Source organism: Polypterus senegalus, chromosome 4 (genome assembly GCF_016835505.1).
Source record: "Polypterus senegalus isolate Bchr_013 chromosome 4, ASM1683550v1, whole genome shotgun sequence".
Lineage (NCBI taxonomy): Eukaryota > Metazoa > Chordata > Cladistia > Polypteriformes > Polypteridae > Polypterus > Polypterus senegalus.
Genome location: NC_053157.1, coordinates 232,469,857 through 232,492,870, shown reverse-complemented (window position 1 = coordinate 232,492,870; position 23,014 = coordinate 232,469,857). Strand labels below are relative to the sequence as shown.

The 23,014-nt window shown below is 42.5% G+C and overlaps 1 protein-coding gene across 1 annotated transcript; it reads right to left on the bottom strand.

The window, feature by feature from the left end:
* Positions 1–1,584: 1,584 nt before the first annotated feature.
* LOC120528890 (gastrula zinc finger protein XlCGF26.1-like) lies at positions 1,585–11,412 on the bottom strand. The gene is made up of 3 exons (XM_039752967.1): positions 11,283–11,412; positions 5,298–5,639; positions 1,585–4,996 (listed from the first exon to the last, which is right to left on the bottom strand). Exons 1-3 carry the CDS (start codon positions 11,410–11,412, stop codon positions 3,582–3,584), a joined length of 1,887 nt encoding a protein of 628 aa, XP_039608901.1. The 3' UTR covers positions 1,585–3,581.
* Between the last annotated feature and the right edge of the window lie 11,602 nt (positions 11,413–23,014).

The window sequence follows — 23,014 nt, the reverse complement described above, 5'->3', positions numbered from 1 at the left end:
ATTTAGATGAAGGCTACAAAAAGTCATCTCAGAGGTTTAAACTGTCAGTTTCAAGTGTAAGGAATGGAATCAGGAAATGGAAGGCCACAGGCATAGTTGATGTTAAACCTCAGGTCTGACCGGCCAAGAAAAATACAGGAGTGGCATATGGGCAGGATTGTGAGAATGGTTACAGATAACCCACAGATCACCTCCAAAGACCTGCAAGAACATCTCACTGCAGATGGTGTATCTGTACATCGTTCTACAATTCAGCGCAATATGCACAAAGAACATCAGTATGGTGGGGTGATGAGAAAGAAGCCCTTTCTGCACTGACATCACAAACAGAGTCGCTTGTTGTATGCCAATGTTCATTTAGACAAGCCAGATTCATTTTGGAACAAAGTGCTTTGGACTGATGAGACAAAAATGGAGTTATTTGGCCAGAACAAAAAGCTCTTTGCATGGCGGAAGAAGAACACCGCATACTAAGAAAAACACCTGCTACCTCCTGTCAAATCTGGTGGAGGTTCCATCATGCTGTGTGGCTAGTTCGGGGACTGGGGCCCTTGTTAAAGTCGAGGGTCGGATGAATCCAACCCGATATCAACAAATTCTTCAGAATAATGTTCAAGCATCAGTCACAAAGCTGAAGTTACGCAGGGGTTGGATATTCCAACAAGACAACGACCCAAAACACAGTTCAAAATCTACAAAGGCTTTCATGCAGAGGGAGAAGTACAATGTTCTGGAATGGCCGTCACAGTCACCTGACTTGAATATCAAACTTTGAAAATCTATGGGATGATTTGAAGCAGGCTGTCCATGCTCGGCAGCCATCAAATTGAACTGAACTGGAGAGACTTTGTAAAGAAGAATGGTCAGAAATACCTCCATTCAGAATCCAGACACTCATCAAAGGCTATAGGAGGACCGCGTCGAGAGGCAAAAGGAGGCTCCACTAAGTATTGATGCCATATCTCTGTTGGGGTGCCCACATTGTCTAATTTTGTTATGATGCATATTGCATATTTTCTGTTAATCCAATAAACGTAATGTCACTGCTAAAATCCTGATGTTTCCAAAAGGCATCTCAGATATTAAAAGGAAGTTGCTACTTTGAAAGCTCAGCCAATGATTAATAACAATCCAAAGAATTAAGAAGGGTTCCCAAACTTTTTCATATGGCTGTATGGAAGTGTCAGGCCCAAGCGTTACCTGGGCAATGGTGTAGACGTGCCTTCTCCTAACCTCATAATGGCATTCTCATCAGCAGCAATGACGTGTTGACTGTGTCTACAGGCAGGGAAAATGAAGCGCTCATTGAAACCAAAAGTGATTCCGATGATATGCGCATCACTCACACATGTGCCGTTCATATCAATATTTGTATCATTATTATACTTTCAACACTCCGACTTTGCACTTTTAGTGCTTAACAGTAGAAAGATGTGCACATGTGCAGTGTGCTGTTCGTATTATTATGTGTATCATTATTATACTTTTAACACTACTGATTTTGTGCTGTTAGTGTTTTATGGTAGAAAGATGAGATTTCATAAAAATGTAATTTTACATGTCAAAAATGCAACGCCTTTCACATTTTTTTTTTTTTTTTTTGAGAAAACAAAGCTAAAGACATGGCACACGTGTGTACTAAACTCCTTCTTCTTCATGTCCTCCCTCAAAACACATCGGGACAGTTCATCCTCAAACACCCATTTATAGAGGTACATGAAAAAGCATTTGCCCCCCTTCTTGTGTTTTGCACTATTGCACTTTTTTTCCAGTAAATGTTTCTAAGACTTTCAACTGAAGTCTACTGTAATATTTAACATAGTGGGCATGCATTCAATCCTAATTTCTAAATTAATTACAGAAAGTGAAGTACTGTCTGCGGTGAAAAAGTGATCATCTCGACACCACCATGCACTCAATGCCTGGTGACCCCAGCTCTCCCAGTTACAATTCCACCCCGGCGTTTCTTGCCCTGACAATGCAGTGAAGGAATTCTGGCCCACTCATCCTACAAGAACTGCTTGAACTCGGTGACAATTTTAGATGTTCAAGCAGCATCTCAGTGGGGTTTGGGTAGGCCATTAAAAAATTCTAACTCGCTTTGGCTTCCACTCTTTTCTTGGAGGTCGGTTTCGTGGGTTTCACATTATCTTCTTGAATCATAATCCGACTGTTCTTCAACTTAAACTTGAGGTTAAGACTGGGTGGTCTTGCGTTATCCCAAAGAAGCCTCAGTTACTCAGCTGAATTCAAGGTTCCTTCACCAACTCATTCCGATCATCAAGACACAACACATCTAGCAGGTTGAAATGACTGTCTTACTGTGATATGCAAGTCCGCTTTCTTGCCCAATAAGAGAGTTTATGTTAATAATTCATTACATTTATATAGCGTTTTTCTCAGTACTCAAAGCGCTATCCACACAGGGAGGAACCGGGAAGCAAACCCACAATCTTCCACAGTCTCCTTACTGCAAAGCAGCAGCACTACCACTGCCCACCTGTGAGGACTTGGTCTAAAGATTCATGCTCTTCAAGAACTCCTGAGCATCATCCAAACTTGAGGTCAGTCATCGCTTCATCAACATGTTCATGTGGGCATAGGCTATAAGGATAAATTACCATTTTAAACTAGGAGCTGGTCATTTGTGTTGTATTGAGAATTCTGTGAGGGTGACAAAGGGTAATTTGGGGAATTGCTTGCACATTCTGAAAAGCACAACATTTTATCTCTGGGTTAATTTCTTGTGGTGGCTCGGAGGATAGGAATCTGCACCGGTAATCGGAAGGCTGCCAGTTCGAACACCAGAAGTGACTCTACTCCGTGAAGCAAGACCCTTAACCTCCTGGGTATGATGTTAATCCACATCTAGCCCTGCAAGCAGGTCCGCCAAATTGCAGGGAGAACTTAGGGGTTGGTGGCAGGATTGGCACTCCATCCACTGTTCAGAGTGGTGCCAAGATGTCACCCGTTGCACGGCTGCACTCGGATCCCAATCTTGGTGGTCCGTCATGTGGTGAGTGTGGCAATGCACCGCTTACCTGATCTCTGTTAATTTCTCCACAATGGCCTGGTTTGCTTATTTTTCAAAAACAGGAGTGAACCTCACACTTGAGTCCGAAAGTAATTTTCTGTACTGGTACTGTTGTTATTCTCTAGGATTTGTTCATGGTCTTGGCATAATATTTGTATTGTTCCTAAAAGTGCCTCCTTCTTTGTAAGGAGTGATGATAACTGGTAAGGGGTCCCAGATTGGTGTCTGGAATTTTATTTATTTATTTATTTTTTTGAGAAGACCCGTTGCTACCAGCACTACTTGAACAATTTCAGTTATTTTCTCCAGTGTGAATTCTCACATGGCTATTAAAGTATTTGCTGTCTGGGAAACGATTACCAAACTCAAAAACACTATAAGGCTTCTTACCAGTATTAATTCTTTTGTGCCTGTGAAGACGGCTGCTATTTGTTTGAGAATTTTTTGCCACATTTTAAATCCCTACATGGGGCTTTCTCTGGTATTAATTCCTGCATGTTTATGGAGATTGCATCAGTCAGAGAATCATTTGCCACATTTTAAACCCCTATATGGGTTTTTCTCCAGTATGAATTCTTGCATGTCGTTGGAGACTGCATCTGTCAGAGAATCGTTTGCCACATTCAGAACAATCATAAAGTTTCTCTCCAGTGTGAATTCTGATATGGCGTTGAAGATGGCATCGATGCAAGAACCTTTTCCCACACTCCGAACAGACATGAGGTTTTTCTCCAGTGTGAATTCTTTCATGTTTATGAAGAGTACTGCTGTGTGAGAATCTTTTGCCACATTTGGAACAGCTGTAGGGCTTTTCTCCAGTGTGAATTCTTGTATGTCTTCGAAGACTGCATCTGTCAGAAAACTGCTTACCACACTCAGAACAGCAGTAAGGTTTCTCTCCAGTGTGAATTCTCATGTGGCTGTTAAGACTGCTGCTATCCGAGAAGCACTTTCCACATTCAGAACAACTGTGAGGTTTCTCCCCCGTATGAATTCTTTTATGGCTATAAAGTCCACTGCTGTATGAAAATTGTTTACCACATTCAGGACAACAGAAAGGCTTTTCACCGGTATGGATTCTGGAATGTTGTTGAAGATGGCTTCTGTGTAAAAACTGTTTTCCACAATCAGTACAACAATAAGGCTTCACTCCAGTATGGATTCTGGAATGTTGTTGAAGAAGGCTTCTGTGTAAGAACTGTTTGCCGCATTCAGTACAAAAATAAGGCTTCTCTCCGGTATGGATTTTGAAATGGCATTGAAGGTCACATCTTTGTAAGAATCGTTTTCCACATTCAGAACAGCAATGCGGTTTTTCTCCACTGTGAATTTTTGCATGTTTTTGAAGATTGCTACTACTAGAAAATCTTTTGCTGCATTCAAGACAGCAATATGGCTTCTCACCAGTATGAACTCGTATGTGCTTCCAATAATCGGTGCTGTCAGAAAATCTTTTTCCGCATTCAGAACAGCAGTACGGTTTCTCCCCAGAATGAATCAGCGTGTGCCTTCGAAAACTGCTACTGCTGGAGAATCGTTTGCCACATTCCGAACAGCAGTAAGGTGTTTCTCCGGTGTGGATTCTTGCATGGGCTTTAAGGTTGCGTGCTTGTGAAAAACGCTTGCCACACTCTGGACAGCAATGGGGTTTTTCTCCTGTATGAATTCTCATGTGACTATTCAGACTCCTACTTTCTGAGAAACACTTGCCACATTCAGAACAGCGATGAGGTTTCTCCCCAGTATGAACCCTTGCATGTTTATGAAGATCACTGCCGCATGAGAATCTCTCTCCACATTCCGGACAACAGTGAGCTTTCTCTTCTGTGTGAGTTCTGCGTTCGAGCTCTTCTTGTGGATGAGTGTCGATGGCTCCTGTCCCTGTTGGTTCAACCACAGAAAGAGAACTGCACTGCAAAGATGCTGGGGTCCAATCCCTAATCCTCTTGTTGATTTCTTCATCTCCTCATTGTCCTGTTTCTGTGACAGTCTGCTCTGAAGAGAGGTCTCTACAAAGGAAGATGGAAAGAAGCTATCATTCTCCTGTAAACCTGCAACAGCACAAATAGATTAATTAAATGCTTCTTAATATATAAAATGTTAAGAAGAGACAGGTGGCATGGTGTTTGGTGTAGCTGCCTCACCCCTTGATTTAATTCCTCCTCTGTCCACTCTGTGTGAGTATGTTCATGCTCTCCTGGTGTCTGTTCAGTTTCTCCTTCTTCCTCTCATACCCCACAGACATGTCTGTTGTGTTACTCACCATGTGACATGATGGAGTGTGTACCAGTGTGCTCTACGGTGTTCTTAAGGTCGGAGTCTGCTGTGAGGGGAGTGTTATGGCGGAATTCATTCACTCGCACAGCGTTCTGAAGGATACAGTGAAGAAGGCTCAGCAAAGACTTGATTTCCTGAGAGTCCTCAGGAAGAATAACATCCCCCAAAAACTGCTGGTGTCCTTCTATCACTGCTCTATTGAGAGCATCCTGGGCTAACTGCCTCCGAGTGGGGTTTTCCAAATGCACAACAGCGCAGAGGAAGACACTCCAGCAGATCATCGGCTCTTTTTTACCCTCTCTGGATGAACTGCACAGCTCTCGCTTTCCTCAGGAAAGCGGAAAATATCTTGAAAGACTCCTCACACCCCACTCATGACATGTTCCAACTGTTGCCATCAGGCAAAAAAGATAGAGGAGCATGAAAACAAAGACTAATAGACCGAATATCAGCTTCTTCCCTGTTGCTATTAGGGCACTGAATGCCACCTAATCACTTCCAATGCAGCAGTGCAATAGATGACATCTTGTGCAATAAGGTCTTATGTTGAATGTTTGTGTTCTACCTTATTTCTTCTTATTCTTTTGTAATTACATTTATTTATATCTTGACAACGCAGGGACTGCACCTAATTTCATTGCATTTGTTACAATGACAATAAAGATATTCTGATTCTGATACGGTGGACTGTACCGTCGAATTTTGGGCTAACTTCAAAAGCTGCCAGGGACTCCAGGAGAAGAAAATGGATGAATGGGAGCTGACGAGTGGAGCTGGTGAAGATGTCTGTCATGAGGTGTGAAAAAAAATAAATTAACTGCTTGCAAGCTACTTAATAGGGTTATTAGAAGACAAAGCTGTTTTGCTCTAATGGCAGGTTCTTCATACAGGCGTCTGGCATAAGATAGGGTGCAGGAAGCTGACCAAAGGAAATTTCCAGTCTCTTTAGGAACGCCGCGTCTATTTGACACAGGAAAGATGGCCTTTCCTTCTTTAGGGTCTTTCTGACAAGTAAAAAAATAAATAAATAAGCGTAATAAAATAAAAGGCTTAAGTAAATGATAATATGCTTTTTGATTAAGTAAGGGGAAGGAAGAAGTAATTATAAAAAAAAAAAAAAAACAATCGAAAAATGTAACTTTGCTCTTCTGCCTTGCAACGTAGAATCCAGGTACTCATCTGTGCCTGAATAAAAATTGAATTGATTGAACTTGTCGGGCGGCACAGTGGCACAGTGGGTAGCGCTGCTGCCTCGCAGTTAGGAGACCTGGGTTCACTTCCCGGGTCCTCCATGCGTGGAGTTTGTATGTTTTCCCCGTGTCTGCGTGGGTTTCCTCCCACAGTCCAAAGTGGTGATTCTAAATTGTCCCTAGTATGTGCTTGGTGTGTGGGTGTTTGGACCCTGCGGTGGGCTGGTGCCCTGCCCAAGGTTTGTTTCCTGCCTTGTGCCCTGTGTTGGCTGGGATTGGCTCCAGCAGACCCCCCGTGACCCTGTAGGATTGGATATAGCGGGTTGGATAATGGATGGATGGATAAACTTTTCCTGTCTTCCTTGGGGGTTTCTTCCCACAAATTTAAATTCAAGTCTGGAATAGGCCCAGGCATCACGTATTCCCTGAAAACAGTCTTTTTGTAGACATCTCTGAAAATTACATCATTTTTTTTTTTGGTTGTTGGTAACCTAAACATATATTTCTTTTAACTTCTGGCAGATGTTTGCTTATCTTTGTACCACATGAGGTTATTCACTGGACTTGAACTGCTTAAATACACACACACAAAAAAAAAAAAAACACATAGTGATATGTGGGGCAGGAAACCCAGCACTTTCTGCTGTCCAGAAACGGTTTAGTCTCAAAGAAAACACACTCACATGTAAAGGCTAGTCAGAGGGATGCAGGATTAGCTGCATGCAGGGCCGGCTTAACAGCATTCATTACAGGCCACCAGGCAAAGCAGAGCACTGGGGCCCCTACCTACCGTACACATCCACTCATCAAGTCACAGCGTACATAGATTAGCATGGGCCCCCCGAGCAACTGCCCAGCGTGCCCATGCATTAAGACAGCCCAGGCTGCATGCTGACAACTCTCAAAACCTCACAGCAATTAAACTCTTTCAAAATGTCAGTCCTGTTCATGCACCTTTGGGTGCTTCGGTCTTTCAAGCTCGTCTCAAAAACTGGTGGTCCCATCCCCCTCCAGAAGAACAGCCCTGAGGAAGAATCCTTTGAATTTTACTCCCTTTAGGGAAGACAGAAATGGAGTCAATTTGAACTGGATTAGCTTGCTTGGCTTTCCTATTTTACTCATTACTGGAAAAAAAACAAAACTCCAAAGTTTGTTCCTATAACTTCAAGAACAGCAAGGACTTGAGACTTTATTTTAATGTACTGAATATTTTCAGCAACACTATATCTTCCCTACAACTGTGCTCAGGAAAAGCAAAATGGACGAATATATATAGTGGCGGGCTGCCAGGACCCATGCCTGGCCGGGATGCCCCTTTGACACTGAATCCGGGGGAGCAGCCAAGTGCGATGCACGATGTTCCCCCAGAACACTTGGTGGCAGCCCCCCTGGATTGCATCGGGGCTACAATTGTGTTACACCCGGAAGTGCAGCCTAATTAGCCCAATTACTACCTGGAAGGAGCACTTCTGGGTGAGCAATAAAAGGAGCCTGGCGCCACTACCCAGCGCGCCAGAGTCGGGAGGAGGAGGACGAAGCTGCCTGGGAGGAGTAGTGGAGGAAGAAGAAGAAGACGACTGTGGAGTTTGGGCGTTTTCTTTTTTGTGTGTGTTTTGGGGACTGTGTAGGGCCTGTGAGACACGGGGAAAACGTGCCCCATGGCTGAAGAACACAAAGAATAAATCTTTGTTTATTTATACCCGTGCCTCCGTTGTCAGTCTGTGTTGGGTCAACGCCTATATAGCGCTTTTGCCAATATATATATATATATATATATATATATATTGTCAAGGATGCCAGGGGCCACAACCCGGCCGGGACACCTGGATAGTCCCCGACGTGGACACTGTTACTCCTCGGCCACAAGAGGGCAGCCACCCGGGCCTATTTTGGGGCTACAAGGAGTGACCTGGGACACTCGTGACAGGACGTGGCCACCGCCAGGGGGCGCCCGGACAGTGAGGGAATCCTGGATGGCAGCACTTCCGTCACACCAGGAGGTGCTGCCGGAGATAATTCCAAGAAGACCCGGAGTGCTTCCAGGTGCTTTCCCGAGACTTCCGCCACACCAGGAAGTGACGCCAAGGGGAGCACCTGGGGCTCATCCGGGTCATGATATAAGGGGCCGCCTCCTTCCAGACATTGAGCCAGAGTAGGGAGGAACGAGACGAAACTTGTGAGGAGGAGGAAGGAGATCAAAGAGAAAGAGAGAAAGAAGAAGAAGATAAGGAGGAAGAAAGCAAGAGAGTTGGTGAGAGAAGGCATTGTGGTGCTCAAAGGAAAATAAAGGAGTGTGTTTTATACATCCTGGTGTTCGTCTGTCTGTGTCTGGGGGTACGATTATATATATATATACACACACACACACACACACACATACATACATACACACAGGCAGAGTCAAAATTATGGTAACATTTGAATAGTGGAAACAATTGATTCACAAAACGTACTTCATATGTGCAAGATGATTAACAGGAATGTCTCAACCTGTTCGCCATCATATATACAATTTTTGTGCCACATATGGTATAAGTATATACATAGCAATACCATTAATGTTAACGTAAATTTGACTCACCCTGTATATATTATAATAAATATTATAATATATATGTATATATATTGTGGCAGGAGGCTGGCGCCCATACCCAGCTGGGATGCCCCTGCACACTATATTCAGGGGGAGCAGCTCTGGACAGTGCAATACCTCCCCCTGGGGTGGAGCAGTGCCTCAGTATCCAACAGGGCTCCCTGGGAATTGGAGTTTGGTGAAGTCCTGTTGGGTCCCACAAGCACCACCAGGGGGTGCTGTGTTTGGGACTGCTGAGCCCGTGTGAGCAGCATATTCATCACACCCGGTGATCAAGCACCTGGAGCACTTCTGGGTGAACTACAACTCAGGGGAGAGAGTCGGGTGAGGAGGAGGAGGAGGACAAGGACAAGGCTGCCTGGGAGGATTGGTGGTGCCAGAAGGAGAAGAAGAGTGCTGTGCTTAAGTGCTTGGGTCTGTGTTGTGGATGGTGGGATTACGGGGAAGACGTGCCCTCCAGCTGAAGAAAAATAAAAAGTCTTTCATTTTATACATGCCTCCGTGTCGGGTCAGGTGCCTATATAGCGTCCTCATCACAATATATAGTAAAAAAAGGCGCTATATGGGAGTCGGCCCGACACAGACAGACACTTATAAAAGAAATAAACTTTTATTTTCTTTGTCTGTGGGCTATGTCTTCCCCGTACCCACAAACACAACACAGTCCCACACTAAGCACAAACTCAAATAAACACAAATCAAATCTCTCTTTTCTTTATGTCCTCCACTCCTCTCCAGCAAGCTTAGTCCTTCTCCTCCCGACTCTGGCTCCCGGAGCAGTGTCTGCTGGTCCCTTATATAGGTCACCTGGAAGCGCTCCAGGTGCTCGTCGACCCACTTTTGGCAACATTTCCAGGTGTGGTGGAAGAACCACCCATACAGGCTCAGGGACATCTGCAGCACATCTTGGCAGCACCCCCGGATCCCAACAGGGCTGTAACAAACTCCAATTCCCATGAAGCCCCGCGGTAGTCTGAGGTATTGATGCCATCCAGGGGGTTTGCCATTTAGCGTTCTGGGTTGATGCACTGTCCACACTTGCTCCTCCAGTCCTTCCAAGACACAGGCGTCTTGGCTGGGCAGGGGCCCCAGCCTCCATGACAATATAAATATACATACATATATTAATATTAGTGCTGGCTGGCGGGCCAGGATGCCCCGAGTATGGAAGGCCCAGGTGAGAGAGTATTTGCAAAACTATTTCTCCCCAGGACCAACAGAGAGCAACCCCCTTGGCTAGCAGTGGGGCTCAACCCTGCTGGGGCCCGTGGCCATCTTCAAGATCCAAAGACATTTTGTGTGGAGGAGTGGGCCCGAATCCCACCTGAGCAATGCAGGTGATGAGTTTCTCCATCCAGGAGGCGTCTTGAAACAGTCATCACCAACAAAGGCTTTTCTACCGAGTCTTAAATGGATGTCAGTAAGCGTTTTCAATACTTCTTTCCCTGTGTCATTCCACTTTATTACACATAACGTATGGACTTACTCGTTTAAATTTCTTTGTAATGTGTGGATTACTTGGGTTGTTGATGTAAATGTCATGTCAATAGACCCATTAGAAAGATATTTCCTGAGAAAAACACTGACACGGGCAATACTTATTTTCCCCGCTGTACATCAGGAAATTCACTCTTAACACAATAAGATTCTTTAAGTTCATCAAACATAATAAGACACCCATGTGGTGCGACTCGTGGAGGGTGACTGTCATTGTTGAGGACCCGTGCGACTGGACCAGGTCAAGGGGACGCCCACGTAACACCTGGCTGTGGCAGATAAAGGGTCATTTCTGGAGGGGGTAGGGGGTCTGGACCGCGTATCTTCTTGGGGTTTGCCAACCAGGATCTTGTGCTGTTTTGTCATGTGGTGGGTGCTGCAGTGCACTTTACCAGTGTCTGCTCCCCAACCTGACCTGACCTGTGATATTTCACTGGGCTTAACTTTTAGGCTAACATAGTTTAAGTCATGATAGATAGATATACTTTTATTATTTTTTTCATTTCAGTCAGCTTTTTTCAATTTATTATTTACTTTCCCACCATGCCTTTCAGCAGCTGCTCCCTTTCCAAATGTAATTTACACATGCGTCCCACTCTCATTTCCACCTATTAAAAACGCCAAGACAACCACAGGACTCGGGTAAAGTTCTTGCTTTCACTTACTTTTACTGTTTAATCCTGTCACTTACCTAGTCCAACACTCCATGGTGACGGCTCCTCTTCTCCTTCTCTCCCGTTTCCCACACTGATTTTCTCCTCAAACTCCTTAAACTCAGATTTCAGCTCAATACGATTCGGCCAAATCGCCAGTTGTCCCATATTACTGAGCCATGGATGTAAACTGGAATGAGACTCTTCACTGATTTCTTGCTAAAAGAGATTCTCTGATTCACGCTTTTGCAGCTGAAGATTAACTGACCCATCTTTAGCATCCTCAACTTTAATTTCAAGAGTCTTTTCCTCAGATTTCTCCTCTTTACAAATTATAATTCTTCTGTCACAATCCTCCAGTTTCACACACACATACTCTGGTGCCTCCCAGTCGCAGTCCTCTTGTTTAATGCGGGTCAATCTCACCTCCACGCCCTCATCTTTGGCGGAAGCCATGCTCTGTGTGAAACTCTTCTCTTCTCACATGCACAGCCCTGGTCTGGAAGCCATTAGACACCAAACTGTGTGACCAATATTAATTGGGAAGTAGGCTCCTTTGTCCCTGCGGAAAATAAAACTGATAAAATCACTTTGTACAGTCATCAAAAGTAACTTGAGTGCATGTGTGGGTTCACTTCAGGTTTGTTTATCAAACACACAATACGCCTTAACTAGGTTTTCATGAGAGATGTGGAAAACTGTGCCCCTTCTGTGTCAGCGTGAGAAGGTCTCAACAGACTTGGAGTGAAAACCTACTTGATAAGGAAGGCAAAGTCCAGCTGACCAATGCAAGGGCAAGAACAAGAGATGGATGAAACAAGTTAAAGATTCAAATTTTAATCACTTTGAACCGTTTTATACTTGTGGTATATGTCAAAGGCGGTCCAACTGCAACAGTGAGAGATCCAAACCTGGATTTGATCTTAACTAAGAGCACCATTTTAAAGAGACTCACCTCAGTGAAACCAACAGAAACCTACACTGATGAAAATAAATTCAGCACAAACTTGTGTTGCATCACACTTCAGAACCATTTAAATTATTAACGATAACTATGTTCCATCACCTACTTGTGTTCCCGCTCTTGCTCATGGGCAGAATATCTGAAATACTCATGTTATGTTTATATTGCTGTGTGATCATATTGCTTTGTTATTTTTTTATTTTTGTTTTTCTTTTTGCTTCTCAATTATGTGACAATTCAATGATTGCCAATGGTGACTGTTAAATTTCTCTTTGTGAACTCCATTATAGGCTCTTCTTCAAGGTAAAATATTCTGGCCATTTAGGTATTTTTATTATCTCTTTTTTATAGTTCTTGGTTAACTTTTGTTTGTTTTATTTATTATTATTTTCTGATTATATTGTAATCTTTTTAGTTTGCCAATAAAAAGTGTCATTTTGCTTTCTATTTTCTGATAAGAAAGGCACAGTATAATTGTTGCATTGGTTTTGCATGTTTGTTCTCACTTTGGACTATGGGATTTATTTTTTATAAACACTTTACAAAGACCCCCGCCCCCCATCTCCACGTCGACACAAAGCAGAGACAACGAATAACCCCCCGAGACACACCGAGAAAGACCAAAACAAACGTCAAGTTTAACAGATGCAGAACGGAAAATTACCCCGTGAAGTCCCCCTTAGTAAACAAGTTGACTTGTCCTACCGTGAAAACTGAATGTGCATGTCGATCAGTGTGGCGAACAAGCCAAAAAAAAAATCCACACACAACCGGTGGGCGTTTGGTATTGCAATCCAGAGACACGAGAAATGATCGCTACAGCTTTGGTGACAAAATGAACAAAGGAAACTGCCCTTGCGTTTAAATCTTGCGCCAGGTCAGGCTTACTCCCAGAAGCCTCCGCGCAACAGGCCGACACAGTCGGCTGATGCGCTGATCTCGTGGCCTGATGGGAGATGGAGTCCATTCAGGTATCGCTAGTATAGTGAAGTAGGCTTCGGTTTAAATAGAAAATATTCCGACAACGTGTATATGTAAAAATTACTATTTGTAATAATAATTATTAGTACTCTAATAATAATAATAATAATAATAATAATAATAATAATAATAACGGAAGCCTTGACATCCTGGATCTGGATGAGAGTTTTGGACACTTTAGGAATTAGCTAAACTGAGAAGTTTAATGGAATAAATGGTTTTGTCTCGTATGTAATAATAATACTAATAATAATAATAATAATAATAATAATAATAATAATAATAGCTATTCAGGAAAGAACGACACAGTTTTTTTTTACATATGTTAAGAATTTTTGTATGTATATTCCAAATTCACTGCCGCTTTTTTCAAAATATCTTGAATTACTTTTCAAAATGCATTTAAGATACAGAATCTTGAAACAGACATAATTTCAAATAACTGCAATTCATTTTAAGACAACTTCAATATATTTTGAGATGTCTCAAAATGTTAATTCGGCTTGACATAGGACCCTGTTTTAGTACTTTTCGCTGATTTCTTCATTTCATTTAAAAATCGGGAGTGGTCTCCCCTAGACTTTCTCGTAGGTTTTCACATTAAGGAACCATTAACAACAAATCAAATCTAAGTAATAATATATCGAACAATTATTATAAAAGTAAAGTTGAATAAATCGGACTCTGCAGCTGTATGAATAAAAGGTAAAGTACCACTTACTGTTAGCGGAAATAGCTCAAAAGTTGATGGAAATCTACGTTTTGTATCTAATATTTGTATGCAAAATTTGGTTGACCGAAGTGAAAGCGTACTCAAGTTATTGTGTCTACACACACAATCACACACACAGAAATAATTCCAAAATGGTATTTTAGGACTTTTGGAGGTCTAAAATGTCGAGATTCATCAAAATCTCGACATCGAATCTTTGGACGATTACAATACTTTCCTTATACTTCGTATTCGAGAAAGTAAAAAGAAAAACTTTTCTGCCTCTCGTTTTCCTCTCGAGTACATTTCTTGTTTGCTTTCGTGTGGGTCGGCCGAGTGTTAGGACAGTCATGTGATTGGGCAGGTGCACTGAGGATGATGCAGCGCGGGCCAATCACATTGCGTCTCTCTCTCTCTCTCTCTCTCTCTCTCTCTCTCTCTCTCTCTCTCTCTCTCTCTCTCTCTCCCTCCCTCTCTCAGTCCGCTCTCGCTCAGTTTTACAGCTCGTGTCTGGAAACTCCAACCCTGCAGGTAAGTCATTCGGGTCCTCTCGGCTGCAGCCTTGGATAGACTGCTCATTGTTCTGACCCTTGGTATGACAATCTCCAAACCCCCATGCTTGTGACATGCACAGAGCTTTTGATGAGCAGCAGCCCTTACTGTACACTCTTAAAACTAGGTGTCAAAGTAGCCCTTCAGATAGATTCCATAGTTGGTTTCCAAAAGAACCATCCACAGGAAGGAGCCAGAAAGAACCTTTATTATTGAGATGCGAGAGAGATGTTACATAAAATAACCATAAATAGATAAAGAGATGTGAAATCGCAGTGGCTTCCTGATTTTATTAAGACGTTTGATGCATTCAGTAACGCAGGCTAAGTTCAGGTTTTCTTGATCTGTCGAAATCCTGCTAGGTAGACTATTAGACATTAAAGATTTATATTATGTCCACATCACGGGAACCTTTCCAAAGCCATTACAACCAATTTAATGAATGAATGTAATGACTCTCTGTCAAACAATGGTTCTACAAGGAACCACACAACCCAGTAAAATGTCGTCATAAAAACTTTTTTTTTTTATTTTTATTTTATTGGGAGAAAGGGTAGTTTAGGAAGTAGGATTTGTTCTACAATACTGCAATAAAGTTTTATGTGAATTATTTGCATTAAGATCTCTCAATAACTCAGTCTATACCTACCTACCTAACTAAATAATAATAATAATAATAATAATAATAATAATAATAATAATAATAATAATAATCCTCTTTAATAAAACCCCTGTGTGCGTCCAGGTGTGTGTGTCTTCTAGTGAAGTGCGCATGCGCGAGGCATCACGGCACGTCTTCAGTCTCTTCTTGTGCATTAAAAAAGGTGTTTTTAGCGAGCGGGTCGTAAGGCTATAGCGCGAACTCTTGCAGTGTTAGTTTTCTCTGTTGTTCCAGGTTTTCTTAGTGTTATTCAATGTTTTTACATTTAGTTTACTATTACGCTGTGCATTCAATGGTATAATTAGCTATATTTGTGCTTATAATCTTAAAAATATATATATTTACATACAGTTCATAGGTCTGGAACGGATTAATTGTATTTACATACAATCCTATGGGGGAAATGACTTTTGTTCCACCGAGGTTCCACTGTATTACTGTCCGACAAAATTACAGGCATTTTACGGAAATACCAACCAGTATTACTGAGAGAGAAAATTAAAGGCACACAATACAGTGACGCATATTACAGCCCCATACAAGGTCCCTTGCCATTTAATACAGACTGTTCCTACTAATGTTTATACACTACTGTTCTAGCGCCCGTTATTGTAACGGGCTTAATGTCTAGTAATAATAATAATACCTTTTTGCTTTCTTGCTTACTGGGTGTTGTCTGCTTTTGGATCCTGTTTTGATACTGAACATTGCAGTGACTTCACATTCATTAACAGTCATACTTTTTTCTATGGTGTGGCACAGTGGTAGCACTGCAGCCTTACAGTACGGAGACCAGGCTTCATGTCCAGAGTCCTGCCTGTGTGGAGTTTGCATGTTCTCCCCGTGACTGCATGGCTTTCCTCCCACAGTCCGAAGACATGCAGGTTAGGTGTGTGGTTTGGGTGTGTGTGTGCATTTGCACTGCAATGGACTGGCACTCTGTCTTGAGTTTGTTCCTGCTTTGCGCTCTGTGTTTGCGTTAGGCTGCAGATCCCCTGACCCTGTTCAGGACTGTACAAGTTATAAAATGACCGGTTGACATTTCTCTGTGGACAGAATCAGAAGATCAGAGAGAGACACTCTTGTCCACATAGATTTATAAGCTTGGACTAAAACTAATTGAGCTTGGAAAAGGTATAGTTATGAACCACTGATACAGTGCTGGAAACACCTCACTATTCTATGGGCTGGGGTATGCAGAATAAAATACTCACGGCTTTATCAGTAGAGCCAACCCAGCGGACCTTGAATGACACTCACAAAATCTGTCAAGTGGTATTTCATCTATGGTTGCTAAATCTTGAGACCGCCCCATCTGTTTTTACCAGCAAAAACTGAATAGGCATACATTTTGATTGCTTTAGTTTATGTTTAGCCAGGTCTAAATGAGAAGGCCATATCAGTGATGAAGAGGATCGTGAGTCAACACCAGGGAGCTCCATCTTTCTTTTTTTTTTTGTTTTAATTTTATTGATTTTATTAAAATAAAATGACATTCCATACACATAACTCAAGTTTTCCATAAACAGTTTGAAACAAATCAACGCCCACCCCTGAGAAGGAGAGCTATGCCAGCAGAGAAAAACTTTAAGCTAGTAAAAATAAGTAAATATATAAATTAATAAATGAATAAAGATAAAGGGCGGCACGGTGGTGCTGCTTCCCGGGTCCTCCCTGCGTGGAGTTTGCGTGTTCTCCCCGTGTCTGCGTGGGTTTCCTCCGGGTGCTCCGGTTTCCTCCCACAATCCAAAGATTGGGACCCTGCCCAGGATTGGTTCCTGCCTTGGGCCCTGTGTTGGCTGGGATTGGCTCCAGCAGACCCCCGTGACCCTGTATTCGGATTCAGCGGGTTAGACAATGGATGGATGGATAAAGATAAATGGAGTAAAAGATGGGAGAGAATCTGCATCCTCAGTTTAAATGCTTATTCTAAAATGTTATTAATTAGATCCTACCAGGTTTTGAAAACGTTTTGCACAGATTCTCCACGTGAGAATTAGATTTTTTCCAGTTTCAAATAATATATAAAATCAGTTACCCACTGACTTAAAAGTAGGATTCTACCAGTTGAGCAACATAAGTCTATGTGCCAATAGTGTAGTAAAAGCAATCACAGTTTGTTTGTCCTTCTCCACTTTAAGCCCACCCTGGAGTCCACCAAACACAGCTGTTAGTGGATTAGGCGGGATTGTGACTCCAAGGCTGTCTGACAGGCATTTAAAGATTTTGGTATAAGATGATGTTAATTTGCTGAAGGCCCAAAACATGTGACCCAGCTCGATTGCAATGTGGATCTTACCCTGGAAACATTTGGGACAATTTTAAATGAGAGCGATGTGCTCGATATATCATTTTAAGTTGAATGATTCTATGCTTTGCGGATATGGAGCTCGAGAGAATTCTCTGCATTGCTGCCTTCCACTCCTTTTCTGAGATGTTGAGTGAGAGATCCTTTTCCCACTTTAACAGGGAGGGACTGTAAAATGATTTTATATATTACGGAGATGCTGTCTGAGTCCTCGAGACTGAGCAATTTTGTTTTCAGCATTGAGGTAAGGTAGAAGGTGAGGAAAATTGGGCAGGTTCTGTTTAGCAAAGTTTCTGATTTGAAGATAGTGAAAGAAATGTGTGGCTGGAAAAAGTTAAATTTGGAGTGTAATTGTTTGTAAGATGCAAAGACGTCATCTATGTGAAGATCTCTGAGTGATTTAATCCCAAATGTTTTCCAGATATTGAAAACTGTGTAGCGCTTGAGAGGGTGGGAAAAGGTGGTTCTCGTGCAGAGGTGCCACCGATAAGATCTTCTCGATTTTAAAATACGTCCTACATTGGCTCCATAAAGGAACCTAATCAAGGACTTTGTTAAATGGTGCGACTCAAACCACTTACACCTGAACACCAGCAAGACCAAGGAACTGGTGGTGGATTTTAGGAGGCCCAGGCCCCTCATGGACCCCGTGATTATCAGAGGTGACTGTGTGCAGAGGGTGCAGACCTATAAATATCTCAGAGTGCAGCTGGATGATAAATTGGACTGGACTGCCAATACTGATGCTCTGTGTAAGAGAGGACAGAGCCGACTATACTTCCTTAGAAGGCTGGCGTCCTTCAACATCTGCAATAAGATACTGCAGATGTTCTACCAGACGGTTGTGGCGAGTGCCCTCTTCTATTCGGTGGTGTGCAGCATAAAGAAGAAGGATGCCTCATGCCTTGACAAACTGGTGAGGAAGGCAGGCTCTATTATAGGCACGGAGCTGGACAGTTTGACATCTGTGGTGGAGCGACGGGCACTGAGCAGGGTCCTGTCAATCATGGAGAATCCACTGCATCCACTGAACAGGATCATCTGCAGACGGAGGAGCAGCTTCAGCGACAGACTGCTGTCACCGTTCTGCTCCACTGACAGACTGAGGAGATCGCTCCTCCGCCACACTATGCGACTCTTCAATTCCTCCCTGGGTGGTAAACGTTAACATTATACAAAGTTATTGTCTGTTATACCTGCCTTGAACTCTCCACTTTGCATTTTTTAACTTGTACTGCATTGTTATCACTCTTTAATTTAATATTGTTTTTTATCAATATGTTGCTGCTGGAGTGAATTTCCCCTTGGGATTAACAAAGTATCTATCTATCTATCTATCTATTATATAGTGTCTTTCCTATCTATCTATCTATCTAATATAGTGCCTTTCATATCTATCTATCTATCTATCATATATAGTGCCTTTCATATCTATCTATCTATCTACATGTTAGTGTCTTTCACATCTATCTGTCTATCTAGTCTGGGTGAGTGAAGCACAATTGGGTTGTTAGCATATTGGCAATGACTTCTATTATTTGGGGTGCAATGTAAGGAATATAAAGAAGTGCTGCAGAATTTTTTTTTCTATTGTGGACCAAGCCTGTGACTGTTCATCTATTTGTGTCCATGTTCAGGTTTTTATAGTTTGTATGTTTGCTGCCCAGTAATAAAACTGAAAGTTAGGTAGAGCCGTGCCACCTTCTGTCTTATGTCTTTGTAGGGTCGCCCTTTGGATACGTGGATGTTTTAAGTTCCAAATAAATGAGGTTATGGTTGAATCTAATTTCTTAAAAATGATCTATTAATGTATATTGGTATGTTTTCAAATAAAAAGAGAAACTTAGGAAGGATATTCATCTTGACAATGTTAATTCTTCCAGCTAAAGGGAATTGAAGGGTTGACCATCTAGGCAAGTCTTGCTTAATGTTTTCCATACAGACGGAAAAAGCCATCTTTTAAGTGACAAGCATGCATGGGAACGGTTCTGTATGAATAAAATAAACTATTATTATTATTAGTATTACTATGTTATTAAGTTTCACATTGAAACATGGAGGATATGTTGTGATGTATTTTACTCACGTGAGAACTTTGGGTAAACCCACCATATCATCCAAGATCAAACTCCTCTGCAGACAAGACAATCTACAAAGGTTTGTTACAAGAAGGCTTCCCACGGACACACGTAAATAAGTGTGCATTGTTCAGATCAGCCAGACAAGGTCATCAAAACACAGATAGCAGATTCTGACCCTGATGGTCACTGCAGTGAGAAGACTGATGGAGAAGTCAATCCAGTAGGGGGCGCTAGCTCCCTTGTTGGAATAAGTTCTTTTAGTAATTGTGGCGTGTTACATAACCTGAAACTATATAGATATAATATTAAAAGGCGATACCCCTCCCTTAGTGATATGGCGGTAAGAAATCACATAGGAGACATAACTTGGCTTTCTTTAGTGATGGTTTACGCAGCCTAACAGACAAGGAAGCCATGACAAGACCTGTATTGGGAGCCCGATGTATACAGTCTGCCATTTTCGTCGCTGCGCTGGCATCGGATGACGTTATCTCCCATCTGTCCGTCGGCTTCAAAGGTGTGCCACGGCTTTATACTCTTTCTCCATGTGCAGGCCCCCACTTTGGTAAATCATGCCATTCCAAACAAGGCAAAGAAGATCCAATGTCACGCGGACTCTGACACACAGGCCCATTTTCGCAGTTGTCCCTTTCTTGTCTTCTAATGCTTGCCTAGTAAATGATGAGCCCCTGTGTGCTACAGCTGGCCTTGTGTTAGCTGTACTTGTGTGTGGATTTATAAAATATGTTTGTACAGAGCACAGTGACATATTAAACTATAAACTTATTACAAGCTGTCAAACTGTTTTTCTCAGGTTTACTCTCGGTTGCCAACTACCTTTAGGGCCACCAGGGTGTCACGAAGGACTTCTTATGGAGCACTCAGTGGAGATGATGTGCAGCATCAAGACCTCCGTGGGAGCTGCACATTCACAACAGCGCATGGAGCACAAAACTCCACCTCGTCAACAAAAACAACAACAGTTACTTACATAGCATGTTTTCATACAAATGGTGCTTTAAAAGATAAAGAAACAAAAATGTATAAAAAATAAATAAATAAATATAACTTTAGGCAATACTAAATAAGGAATAAAGTAAGGTCCAATGGCCAGAAAGACAGGAAAAAGCAAAACTCCAGAGGGCAGGAGAAAAACAAACACAAACAACTTTCAGACATACTTCTGGTGGTTGCACCCATGACAATAAGTACCCACTTACAGGTGCTGGTCATAAAATTAGAATATCATGACAAAGTTGATTTATTTCAGTAATTCTATTCAAAAAGTGAAACTTGTATATTAGATTCATTCATTACACACAGACTGATGTATTTCAAATGTTTATTTCTTTTAATTTTGATGATTATAACTGACAACTAATGAAAGTCCCAAATTCAGTATCTCGGAAAATTAGAATATTGTGAAAAGGTTCAATATTGAAGACACCTGGTGCCACACTCTAATCAGCTAATTAACTCAAAACACCTGCAAAAGCCTTTAAATGGTCGCTCAGTCGAGTTCTGTAGGCTACACAATCAGGGGGAAGACTGCTGACTTGACAGTTGTCCAAAAGACGACCATTGACACCTCGCACAAGGAGGGCAAGACACAAAAGGTCATTGCTAAAGAGGCTGGCTGTTCACAGAGCTCTGTGTCCAAGCACATTAATAGAGAGGCGAAGGGAAGGACAAGATGTGGTAGAAAAAGTGTACAAGCAATAGGGATAACCGCTTGTACCCTGGAGAGGATTGTGAAACAAAACTGTGGGGGAGATTCACAAAGAGTGGACTGCAGCTGGAGTCAGTGCTTCAAGAACCACCACACACAGACGTATGCAAGACATGGGTTTCAGCTGTCACATTCCTTGTGTCAAGCCACTCTTGAACAAGAGACAGCGTCAGAAGGGTCTCGACTGGACTGCTGCTGAGTGCTCCAAAGTTATGTTCTCTGATGAAAGTAAATTTTGCATTTCCTTTGGAAATCAAGGTCCCAGAGTCTGGAGGAAGAGAGGAGAGGCACAGAATCCACGTTGCTTGAGGTCCAGTGTAAAGTTTCCACAGTCAGTGATGGTTTGGGGTGCCATGTCATCTGCTGGTGTTGGTCCATTGTGTTTTCTGAGGTCCAAGGTCAACACAGCCGTCTACCAGGAAGTTTTAGAGCACTTCATGCTTCCTGCTGCTGACGAACTTTATGGAGATGCAGATTTCATTTTCCAACAGGATCTGGCACCTGCAAAAAGTGCCAAAACTACCAGTACCTGGTTTAAGGACCATGGTATCCCTGTTCTTGATTGGGCAGCAAACACGCCTGACCTTAACCCCATAGAAAATCTATGGGGTATTGTGAAGAGGAAGATGCAATACACCAGACCCAACAATTCAGAAGAGCTGAAGGCCACTATCAGAGCAACATGGGCTCTCATAACACCTGAGCAGTGCCACAGACTGATCGACTCCATGCCACGCCGCATTGCTGCAGTAATCCAGGCCAAAGGAGCCCCAACTAAATATTGAGTGCTGTACATGCTCATACTTTTCATGTTCATACCTTTCAGTTGGCCAACATTTCTAAAAATCCTTTTTTTACATTGGTCTTAATTGATATTCTAATTTTCTGAGATACTGAATGTGGGACTTTCATTAGTTGTCAGTTATAATCATCAAAATTAAAAGAAATAAACATTTGAAATACATCAGTCTGTGTGTAATGAATGAATCTAATATACAAGTTTCACTTTTTGAATGGAATTACTGAAATAAATCAACTTTGTCATGATCTTCTAATTTTATGACCAGCACCTGTATATTGATTTCTTTGTCCGACACATTTATCTAAAGTGACTTACAACATTTGAGATACGATCGGTGACATTTCTTTTGGTTTTCCAATCGGAGCACCGGCAGGTCATGTGATTTGCTCAAGGTCACACCGTGGTGTCAGCAGTGGGATTTGAAACCAAAACCTCAGGGTTTGAGGCCTAAAGCCAGTGAAGGGATCCATGCCTGGCCGGGACGCCCTTTTCACACTGGAACGGTGGGGGGCAGCCATGGGATGCAAACTAACTCCCCCGGGAACACTTGGTGGCAGCCCCCTGGGTTGCATCAGGACCACTATCCTGTTGGGCCCTTTGGCCATTGCCAGGGGGAGCTGTAAGGCTTCCAGAGCCCATGTGGAGGGTAATGCAGCCTAATTCAGGTTAACTGCCATCTCAAGCACTTCCAGGTGGGTTATAAAGGGAGCCTGCGGCCACTACTGAGGGCGCCAGAGTCGGAAGGAGGAGGACAAAGCTGCCTGGGAGGAGTGGAGAAAGAAGAAGAGTGTGTGGAGTTGGGGTGTTTTTGGACTGTGTAGGGCCTGTGGGACATGGGGAAGACGTGCCCCACAGCAGAAGACAAGAATAAAATATTTTTGTTTGTTTACACCTGTACCTCCGGTGTCAGTCTGTGTTCGGGTCGGCGCCAACCAAGCGCTTCTGCCACAAGCCTTAACGTTACACCTCACTGCCTGCCT

Coding starts and splice junctions, on each gene's coding strand:
- LOC120528890 (XM_039752967.1), bottom strand. CDS start 11,412: ATGGGACAACTGGCGATTTGGCCGAATCGTATTGAGCTGAAATCTGAG. Junction 5,640..11,282: donor ACCATGGAGTGTTGGACTAG/GTAAGTGACAGG, acceptor CGCTTTCCTGAG/GAAAGCGAGAGCTGTGCAGT. Junction 4,997..5,297: donor ACACTCCATCATGTCACATG/GTGAGTAACACA, acceptor GACAATGAGGAG/ATGAAGAAATCAACAAGAGG.